Here is a 12,053-nt window from a genome sequence, read left to right as displayed (position 1 = left end):
AAATAGCTACATGGCTATCAGTAGGCAGGACTGCTTTTTGCTATGTAAGAGTGACAAAGAAACACGAAGGAAGAAGCTGGTATTAAGAGTTGTAGAGTAGTTCCTTTATGGTCATCAAGCATCACAACTTTCTATATTAATATTCATATTCACAGAATTGATGTGTGGTCATAGGTGTGTCTATACTGGCTATTTTATAATATCTTCATTTAATTATCCTTAAATTATATATTTTTTGGTTTGTCTCAAAGTCTGCTATCAGTATGTTCTCATATTTGAAATAAAACAGCAGGAAACTACGAATAAGCTGTTGATTCAGTACACACCCATGTTAACGCTGCCATTCATTCTGCCATAAAATCTCTGGAGGGCTGGCACACAATTGTTACAACTCCAAAGAAAATATTTTGCCATCTGGAAATAGTTATGGCCTATGTAACATGAAAAACCTGACACAACACAGTTCCCCTGAACAACTTTTACCATCTGGCCCCTGAACAAGCTAATGGCTAACTACCATTTTTTTGTTGCATGGGAGGTTTGATTTCATTAGCATTAGCATATGGCTAAATTAATGATGTGATATGCTAATAAATATATCGGATAAAACGGTCCATTTTAATTAGATCAAATTAATTATCAATACATTTTAGTACTGGATGAATTATATCTAGAACCAGTATTTCTGTCGCATCTTAAGATTTGGGATAACTAAATCTATGCCAGAATTATGCTGTTTTAGCATGTAACCAAAACAAAGTATCCGGGGGAAGAAATAAAAAAAACTTTTTTTTACGGTAAAAAAACACCACCTGTGATTGCCAGACATTTACCGTAAAAAGTACTGTGACAATGTATCCGGTATTACAGGATTGCATTTGTGGCCTGTATATTTTAAAGGGGCCCTATTATGCTTTTTTATTTGTTAATTTATTTGATTATTTATAGGAGTTATTCTCTATATCAACAAGCACTGTTTCTGAACTCCCCAAACGCCTTGATTGTGTCCTGATGTCTCATCCAAAGGATGGTGACTTTAACAATATAAGTGTCCCCATCATTATACTGGGGAGCTAGGACCCACACAGACCACAGGGTGAGCACCCAATATCAGAAATTTAAACTGACAAGACTTTAAAACGCATGCAAAGAATACATTTTCACGATGACAAAGAACTGCAACTTGAGTGCGATAAAGATAATAAGAGCCTCTAGTAGTTGCCCTCATGTCCAGTGCGATGGCTGGCATATTAGGTGGTGGGTTGAAGCAAAACTAGTCTTTACATGAGATTACCTTTTATTATTTGACTCTGACCATGACAACTCAATTACTCCATTAACTTGGTGCTGGATCTGCTGGCGGAGTTTGATCTAATCTCAGGCTATAATTTAAATCTGAGAAAGGGTGAATTAATGCCCATAAATATGGCCTAAGAAAACCCATTAGCATCTCTGCTTTTCAGACCTTCTTTAGAGTTTTAGGTATTTGGGCATAAGCATTACAAAAAACTTTGTTCCACTGCTTAAACGTCCTGCACAGGATTTTAGTCATTGGCATCTCCTCCTCCTGTCCCTTGTTGGTAGGATTAACTGTATTAAGATAAACATGATTCTGTTTTCCTGTCTATAAAACATTGTCAATATTTGTGTATATATCTGTACCTATTTTTACTTATTCTTAGCCTCTAAATCAAATCACTGGTGAGTGAAATCTAAAAATGTATTAGCCAGTGGCTAATGACAGACATTATTTAATCTTTCTGTGTGAACTTTTAGTTGCATATACCTTTGGGAACATCCTTCCTGTCTGGCAAATCTAGGATGTCTTAAAATGATGTCTATGTATGTTACAGTTCAAGGATTGGCACTTTTTAATGTTTGATTTAAAGCTTTTAATTTGACAGACCAGAAACATCTACTGACAAAGTATGTAACTTATTATACATTTCTATGTACCCCGACTAAAGGAAAATGCAATAACTTACAAAGACTGAGAATTTAGAGTTTTATGCATTTTAGCTGTTGATGTGTTTTGCCTTGTCAATTGTAGAAATTGTAGAAAGAAAATATAATCAACTGATATTTATAACGTATTATGTATATGCCTGCATTATAGGATACATAGGATACACCTCAACGGCTACAGTGGAACAGCAGGGAGAACCAGTAGCATGGGACAGCCAGGAAGTGATTTCAGCACAAAAGACATAGACAACGACAAATGTGTTTGCAAATGCTCACAAATGCTTTCAGGAGGTAAGAGCAGAGTACTTTCAAATAAATATATAGTTCAGTCATGAAACTCTAGATGGCACAGGCGACGGGTTGTTAACGTAACTGATGATATTCAGAGAGTTAAACAACTTGGCACAAGCTGATTGGTTCATGCTGCATATGCAGCCAATGAGCTTACTGCCTTGCATTTATATGGCTGGCTAGCATTCACTTGAGATTCCTGCAGCGCGCTTTCAAAGTTTCTCTGAAACCATACACCTTCCCCAGCTCCACCTGTATAGATCTGCTACGGGTTATTTTATATGCTATTTGTGCAGCAGCAGCATGTCTTAAATACTCACGGCACCATATCGCCATATGCATTGGCAGTAGCAAGTTCCTGTACTTGATTGCAGCAGCAGCAATAATCTACAACTACAGCAATAACCAACAGCAGCAGCAATTCAGCAGCAGCGTAGCAGATCTATTCCGCCAAGACCAAATACATTAACATTGTCAGATCCATCACCATGCTAAAATCTTCCGAGAGTTGTCATGATTGAACTTAATATATAACTGTTGTATTGTATGCTTTATAAATGTCTTATTCTAATCGATTTGGGGCCCTCATCAAGTTCCTTTTTTTTTTTTTTTTTTACTTTGGTACTTGGCACTACCCCAGAAATCTGTATAGAATATATTTTGTATATGGGTCATGGCTAACCAGTAAAATTAGCCAGGAATTAATCAGCTCATTTGGGAATTTAGCCCTCATGAATGCTGACATTAAAGGGGTCATTAACTGAGAAATTCCCTTGATCTTTTGATATATAAGAGCTCATTGTGCTATAAAAACAGTCTAAGTTTCAGAACTCAAAACTTGTTAGTCTAAAAACAGCTTATATTGAAGCCAATCTGCCAAATTTACTAGTTTTGGAATGTGCCACTTTATGATGTAATAGTGTGGCTAAACACCGCCTCCACAGAAGATGATCACTGCCTGTTTAGCCCTGTCCACTGATTCACGTACGTAGTAGGTAAATGACAAAAGCGGCAAATGCAGGTCTATGCAGAAACCAAATGATAAACTTCATTTGATGAACTTTATTTTTAATGAAGTGCCAGACCGCGTCAGTAAGAACTTGGTTCTTTGTTCAATTGATTTTACTGTGGATTCGTTTACAAACAAGGCACAATTTGAGGCAGAATTTTCAGAAAGATTGAAATTAAAAGACGATACTGTACCGACTATTATTGGATACAGGGTTGCACACTACATGTGTGAGTGACTTTTCATTATGTGATCACTACTGCTTTGTCTGTTATTACAGATCGTTTGATATGTACTATTTAGTATTTATGCGTTTTTAACCTAAAACACAGCAGCATCCATCTAGGAAGGAGGAAGGCTGTCAGACAAACATACACATCTGTTAGCCAATCATAGCAGTGGGCATTTACTTCCGAGTCTACAATCCGTCACACCTATTCAAACGGAGCGTTCTGATGAGGGGGTCAAAACAGGACAGAAAATAGCCTATTGCTTCTAAATTATGTTTTTTTTTCATGTAAAATTCTTGATAACATTATAAGTGGACCTATTGCGTATCCACATATTATATATTGACAACTATACTATTAAGTTCTCGAGAATGGAAGTTTCAGACTATAAAGGTAAGAATGAAATGGTCTTCACCTTAAATTCATGTGTTTTCCATCACCATTTGATATTTTTCCCCTCAAATGCTGAAAACACAGTTTATACAGTGAGTGGAGTTTCTGTAACAGTCCAAAAGCCCTTGCTTGTGAGCCTGGGGTATGTTTACGGCCAATGTTTTGTGTTGTCACAATACACAGTTGCCAGTTAGTTTTCATGTCCTAACCTAAGAATATATTTTTGTTGTATCATTTAGGTTGGTGGTTTGATGCCTGTGGACCATCTAATCTCAATGGCGTATACTACCAGCAGGGGCAGAACACCAATCGGTTCAATGGTATCAAATGGTACTACTGGAAAGGTTCGGCATATTCACTAAAGGCCACCACTATGATGATAAGACCATCGAACTTCTGAGCCTCTACTTCTAACGCACAATAATTACTGATGTCACTGCTTTTCTTATCCTGTAAGGAAAATTTTGGTGGCTTGACCTTCATGCACCTCTGATAAATGATTATTATTAAGAAGATCAAGCACATGAAAAAAGCAAAGAAGGCTTTGTTTCTGTTAAATAGCTAATCAACTGAACACAAAAACATGACTTACAACATATTAAAATGGAGCTTCATCAATGGACAAGTTTTGTTGAAATGGAAGTATGAATACTTGTTGTTAAATGAAGACAATAATTGAAGACTAACAGCTGTAAAGGGGACACAGCTGTAAACGGAATTACCTTGATGCTTCACAGAATTTCTAAAATCTATATATAGATAAGTAGAATTAACTATTATTTTCTTATTGTGTTTATTTTATTTGTAATTAATATATTGTAAATACCAAATTATTTACAGAAATTGATATATTTTCAATGTAACCATGGTACAAGAGTGATTTAAATGCATAATGCTGAGGACATTCTTTACATTTGTCTTACAAATTGTTACTCTACAAAGCTGTTGTTTACACATGGTTTAGTGCTTTTGACCTTCTTGTAGATTTCTTAACTGTGGGCATTTGTTGACAGATGACCAGACTCCACAGCATTCCTTAAAGGTTTATTTTACCCAAATGGAAAACCTTCATGTTGTTCCAAATTAAAATTGTCATAATTTACTCACCCCCATGTCATTCCAAATCCTTAAGACTTTCATTCATCTTTGAAAAACAAATGAAGATATTTTTGTGTTTTTGTTTCATTAGCTGAAACAATAGCTCTATTTATTTAAAGACCAACAAAGTAGCAAATAATTTTTCACTATATACAGGTTCATTCAGGTTCTCTCCACCTTTTTCCTGAATGCTGAAGTCTTGTCCAACTCAAATACATTGAAAACAGTTGGGTGCTCATTCTACATACAGCTCCTGATCGGGTGAAGTTCGGGAGGGTTTGTCCACAAAATGTATACTTTCTTTGGGGAGTATTTTAACATAAGCGGAGACCATTGGAGACAGTCGAACAAGTACAGTATGTCACTTCATAGATGTTTCAAAGTCCCAAAAATGGCAGTTAAACATGTTCAATCTTTGAAAACTAGCACCGACCAACACCAATAGACACAGACAGGGTAACATGCTAATCAGACAAAACATGTCTGTTACCTTCTGTCGGCGTAGTGTGAATTGGCATTTAGAATCCATCATGGCAGCACTCATCTGTAATTTTCTGCCAGGACTTCATTTGTTACGTTTACAGACATTTCCCTTAACCCTAAAACAACTCAATTGCAATTTGTAATGTAAGATAACAGTAAAACAAATACAGAAAATTCCTTCATTTTTACAAAATACATTAGGCCTTATTTTTTTTTTTACAGACTTTTCTGATAGGGTGGGATTCTTTACTCAATTTTAAATAATGCCTACTGGCAAAAAGGCTCAACATAAGGAGAGCTTTATGTACTTGTTTAACATTATTACTTAATATTACATTATACTTGTGTTTTTATTTACTTTTGACAGACATTTCATTCGGAAGAAAATTAATTTTGAAAGATGCCATACAGCCCTTACTGTATATTGATTTCAATGCTTCATATGGACTGTGAAAATCTATTCTTATAAATCAACTGTCCAAGCAGATACAAAAAATGATGTTCAGCACAAACAGGAAACAACTTTTACGTGAAACTATGTGCTAATTGTGGTGCATCTGCAAAGTGCTCTATTTTAACTGCCCATCTCGTGAATGTGATTTAATAGTGCTCAAGTGCCACATTTTAAACTCCAATTGCTACGAAAGTTAATTTGAGCTCAATGCCTGAGAGAAGTGATGAAACTAATCTTATTTACTTCTACCTAAACCCATGTCATGTATAGCTTACATGTTTGTCTTAAGAAGTACAAGAAAGTTGGTTGTATCACCTAAATCAGAGAGCACTTTTAAAGTTTTAGCCACAAACGTTAAGAGTGGTGAAAAGTACGTCAGAGGGAACATTCAACCAACCTATTAATATGCTGAAATCTGAAGCTACTAATCTCTGTTTTTCTATTTTCTACATTTATCTCAAAATGCACACACACACACACACACACACACACACACACAATTGCTATCAGTTGTAGTTGTAGCACCTGGCAGCCTTTTTCAGAATCCCTCAAATCTCAAATGTGTATTAATAAACTTTCTATAATAGTTTAATGATGCATTCGTTGATTTTAATGTTTACATAAAATTTTGTTCAGGGAAGCAAAATGTCTTGCAGGTCAAGGGGGTGAAATAATTTTTATTGCAACTGTGTATATGTACATTTTTTGTTTGCACTGAGTCAGGGCTGACTTGCATCTCCTACCAGGATTTCTTTACCCACTTTACACAAAGACTTAGCATCAAAATAGACAGTGCCACTGACTGATAATAGATCATATGTTTTTATAATTTAAACTCTTTAAATAAAAATTATGATTTAATGCTCATTCATCTTTTTTTGTAAAAGTATAATTATGAAACATTATGGATTTATTCTTCTATTGTACCATAAATTTGTCATTGCAAATGCTAATAAAAATGTCTTAAATTATTAGGTAATACTATAATGTGTTATACCTATAATTAATGTTTTAGTGATAAAGTTCATTCATACGATTAAATTAAACTTGATTAAACAAAATCAATTGAAAGAAACTAAACCCCCAAATTAATCCTATGATGGGAACATTTTTCCTGGTTACAAAAAATGTTGATTGAACCTTTAAAAAGGGGGGGGGGGGATTCCATTTTTTCAGTTTTAATTTATTAATCAGAAAGCATGTCTAATTAAAATCATGAAACTTAAACAATTTAACATCAATTTATTAAACGTTTAACAAAAATTACATGTTTAGGGCCCTATGAAATGTTTAAATTTTTCCAACCTTATGTTTTCTTGTTACCAAATTCTGTTTTAGCATGTCTAATTATTTGAAAGCATAAAACACGTTTCATTAATTCTTACAAATAGCCTTATGAATTTTTTCCTCAGAAATTCTGTGTTGTGTATTACATTTTTTTAAGGCATAAAACATTCATTTAATTTATCTTTTAGTTAATGAAAATTATTATTATTTTTTTTTTGGAAAATAAAGGGGATTTAATATTACAATTAAAACATTGAAGAAATATTGTATGATTATTTCTTAAAAATAAGGTTTTAATAATTTTAGTAGTAGTAGTAGCCTATTACATACATTCTACTGAACAATAGTAATGTATTTCTGCCACGTCTTCAAGTTAAACTGAACTTTTATTTTGACGGGTTGCAGTGAATACCTTTACATTTCTGTGTGTATATGATATGAGGATAGTTTTACCAAAGTCAGTCTTGGTTTTACTCAAATAAAACGGTCAAATGCTCATGAAGTGAATTCATATTCAAATAGTTTTTTTGCAATATTTACAAATACTAGTGAGAGTGTGCTCACCTGTGTGTGCGTTAGGGGTGGAACGGTTCGTGGAAAAAAATCGAACGGTTCGGCACGTGCTAGGACCGCGGTTCAACTTAAATCTGACAACGCATCTGTAATATGGTTTGCTATAAATAACACGTAAAACAAACAGGGTTCGGCTAATGTATGTTTATGCTGATGGATGCGCATTCCATGTTCACAGGTGAGACCTGAACAGCACACGTTGATATCTGTGTTTACGCTTTGCCAGTTTAAACATTTAAGAGCCAGAGGACGCGAGCTCGCGTGCGCAGTGAGAAGATTTGTGCGTGCGCTCATCCGAAGCGCGCAAACCCGCGCATCAGAACGCACGCAAATATTAAGCTTTCTCTGAAGTATTGTGTTTGCTCGTGTGTTGCTCGGAGACACAAAACTTTGATCAGAACTATTTTCGTCAGCGAAATTGAGCAAAAACAGTCAATATTTTGTCTAAAATCTAAGTCACTTAATTCTAACTTCTTGTTTATTGAAATACTATTGTATAAAATCAGTGTCACATTGCAGTCGTGTTGTTATTGATATTCGGGGAAACATCATGGCCGTATAATGTTGCTTACCTAAATCATATTTTGTAAATATCTTTTTTTTCTACTGCAGTATGCAGTTACTTTGTGTGTGCTGTCTCTCTCACACACTCCCTCAGGCTGTGCAAGCCTCATCTGGCATGATATAAATACATTATCAGTCGCCGTTTACACTGAATGCAATTAAAATGAGAATCATTCGCACGTGAAACATGTGTACACGCGACTGTGAGTGTGCACGTGGCTGTGACGTCATTGCAGGCACCGCTGGCAATAAAAGGATCGGAATCAACAAGGCGTGAGATTCCCATCACTGGCCGGTCAATCGGTGCATCTCTATAAATAACATAAGGTTATTTAGTTTGTTTAATAAAACAACAAGGTATAGACTTGTTCTATAGGAAAGGTAACTTTAAATGAATTATTTTGTGATCTGGCGATATACTGGTTAGTCAATTTATCCCGTCTCATAGCGAAAAGTCACATGACTTCTTCAATGATGGAATTTATTTGGTAAATGTGTTTCCATCGTAGTTTATGCACATTTTTTCTTATTGGATAAAAAGTTTATCCTACTCAAATGTGCACACACACATTTTTATGCACATTTTTGAATTTATGCGCATCTTGGCGTTTCCATCCAGCGTTTTTTTTTATGCGATAATCCAAAATGCGCATAAAAATAGGTGGATGGAAATCGCTACTACTGACTTTTTCTTATGTGTATAGAGTGTATTAACTGCATGCCCTTCTCACTAATGGTTAGAACTTCCTACCACAACCATTAATAACCCACACAACCCTCTTTAACCACTTAAAGAGATGCAAAGATGTGTTTGTTTACATCCACTGCACACTATTATAATTTAATTCTTATTTAAACTTTACAAATTATGTATCATTAAAAGTATTTAGGAGTCTGGCTTCGATATTTGACCAATATTTGTGAAATTATTTCCTAATTTCTGTCAGGAGTGCAACATTTCAAATACAATAATGATAATTTAATAGACAATAGTAACATTTTATCCTACTCAGTTGTGCGCATACATTTTTTATGCGCATTTGTAGAATTTATGCGCATATTGGAATTATTTCCTAATTTCTGTCAGGAGTGCAACATTTCAAATACAATAATTATAATTTAATAGACAATAGTAACATTTATTCAATTCATTAATTATTGCATTATATATATATATACACTAGGGATGTGCATCTCCTTAACTGAGGCCGATATGATACGCATCTCGACGCATAGCCAATGATACAATACATTAAATATAGTTCAGTCATGAAATTCTATATGGCGCAGGGTGACGGGCTGTTAAAGGGTTAGTTCACCCAAAAATGAAAATTAGCCCATAAATTACTCACCCTCAAGTAGGGTGTATGGACGGATGCATGCAACACCCGCTGAGTGCCATGAAACAGCTTGAAAGATCAAAGACAATTTTTAATATAACTCCGACTGGATTCGTCTGAAAGAAGAAAGTCATATACACCTAGGATGACTTGAGGGTGAGTAATTTATGGGCTAATTTTCATTTTTGGGACTAAGCCTTTAACGTAACTGATGATATTCAGAGAGTTAAACAACTTGGCACAAGCTGATTGGTTCATGCTGCATATGCAGCCAATGAGCTAATTGCCTTGCATTTATATGGCTGGCTAGCATTCACTTGAGATTCCTGCAGCGCGCTTTTAAGAGTTTCTCTGAAATCCTACCCCTTCCCCAGCTCCACCTGTATAGATCTGCGCACCATATCAGTAGCCAGTAGCAAGTTCCTGTACTTGCTTGCAGCAGCAGCAATAATCTACAACTACAGCAATAACAGCAACAATTCAGCAGCAGCGTAGCAGATCTATTCCGTCAAAACCAAATACATTAACACCGTCATATCCATCACCATGCTAAAATCTTCCGAGAGATTTTAGTATTAAAAATCTTATTATAAAAAGCTACAAATAATATATTTATGCTTCATGTATGACTAAAATCCACATTAGATGACAACTGGAAGTTATTACAAACACTCAGTGATGCTTTAAAGTGAGTTTTGAGTAAAAGTATTAATCTTATAAACTGTCATATGTAGCTTGATCCTTACTGTAGCTATAATGGACCTGTTACCCCAGTGTGATTATACTTAATTCTGTATTTTGTCAAAAGAATTTACATTAAGTCCTAAGAAAATGGTTTGTTTGTTTTAATAAGTGGGTAAATGTATACACCATCAAACATTTTGGGTGGACAAGCAATGTAAGCAAATATGGTAAACAGCACATTTTTATTTGCAGACAACCCATCAAAATAAAAGCTGATGTTTAAGCGTTGGAAAATAATGAAATTAAGACGCAAGTATTAGTACTGTAATTTTACTCATTTGTTTTATTTTACAGTATTATAATACATTTCGTTTTTTTTTGTAATAATCAAATTAAATAATAATAATAACAACAACATATATACACACACACACACACACACACACACACCCATATATATATACACACACACGTATATATACACACAGTTGTGCTCAAAATTATTCATACCCTTGATAAATATGATCAAAGGCAGCTGTGAAAATAAATCCGCATTGTTTATCCACTTGATCTTTCATTAAAAAATCAAAAATCTACCCTTTAAAGTAAAAAAAAAAGTGAAAGTGGGGGAAAAAAATATTTTTCTCTAATACAGTAAGAGGACGTGTTGTCTATATCGTCCTAATGCACGGTGAGGAGGAGAGTTTGAGTGGCCAAAGACTCCAAGGATCACAGCTGGAGAACTGCAGAAAATAGTTGAGTCTTGGGGTCAGAAAGCCTAAAAAAAATAAATAAAAAAAAACCAATGTTGTTTGTAAGGGTTACAAGAAAAAAATTGGAAAAGAAACAGCTCTCATCCAAAAACAAACTCCAGCATATTTTTTTGCTAGACACGACTGGAACTTTAAATGGGACTGGGTTCAATGGTCAGATGAAACTAAAAAAATTAGCTTTTTAGCAGCAAACACTCAAGATGGGTTTGGTGCACACAGGGATAAAAAAAAAAAAAGTACCCCATGTGTACAATGAAATATACCGCTGGATCTTTAATGTTGTGGGCCTATTTTTCTGCCTGAGATCCTGGATATCCTGTTCAGATAGATGCATAATTATTATTTTTTTTAATTAAAAACTGACTGTCCATGCTAGAAATCTTATAATGGGCCATGGTTGGATTTTCCAACAGGACAATGATCCACAAACAAACATCAAAATCAAAACAAAAATGGATCACTGAGAACAAAACCAAGCTTCTGCCCTGGCCAACCCATTTCCCTGAGCTGAACCCGATAGAAAATGAGTGTGGTGAACTGAAGAGAAGCATCAACATGCAGCTTGAAATCTGAAGGGTCTGGAGAGATTCTGGATGAAGCAATGGTCTCTGATCTCCTGCCAGATGTTCTCTAAACTCTTCAGACATTAGAGGTGAAGACTCAGAGCTGTTCTCTTGGCAAAAGGAGGTTGCAAAAATTGGATAAAAGGGTATGATTAATTGTGACCAATGTGTATTAGAGAAAAACATTTATTTCATAATGAGATTTAATCTCCCATTTTAAATTCTTATTCTCCAATCAAAGGTTAGATTTTAGTACATTTTTAAAATAAAATATCTAAAGGAGTGATGATACAGATTAATTTTCACAGCCTTCTTTGATCATATTTACCAAGGGTATGAATAATTG

At 34.8% G+C, this 12,053-nt stretch overlaps 2 protein-coding genes across 3 annotated transcripts in view; one reads left to right on the top strand and one right to left on the bottom strand.

The window, feature by feature from the left end:
• Positions 1 to 4,983, top strand: part of angpt2a (angiopoietin 2a) — a 21,359-nt gene extending 16,376 nt beyond the window's left edge. Inside the window, exon 9 of the mRNA XM_016474974.1 lies at positions 4,128 to 4,983. Coding sequence (XP_016330460.1) covers positions 4,128 to 4,288 — 161 coding nt within the window. The 3' untranslated portion in view covers positions 4,289 to 4,983. The remainder of the gene's footprint in view (positions 1 to 4,127) is intronic.
• The window catches only part of mcph1 (microcephalin 1), a 70,022-nt gene that overhangs the window by 36,718 nt on the left and 21,251 nt on the right, over positions 1 to 12,053 (bottom strand). The window lies entirely within an intron of this gene.

This window comes from Sinocyclocheilus anshuiensis, unplaced genomic scaffold (genome assembly GCF_001515605.1).
Source record: "Sinocyclocheilus anshuiensis isolate Anshui unplaced genomic scaffold, SAMN03320099.WGS_v1.1 scaffold232, whole genome shotgun sequence".
Taxonomy (NCBI): domain Eukaryota; kingdom Metazoa; phylum Chordata; class Actinopteri; order Cypriniformes; family Cyprinidae; genus Sinocyclocheilus; species Sinocyclocheilus anshuiensis.
The sequence above is the reverse complement of the archived record's forward strand: the minus strand, read 5'-3'. Positions and strand labels throughout refer to the sequence as shown.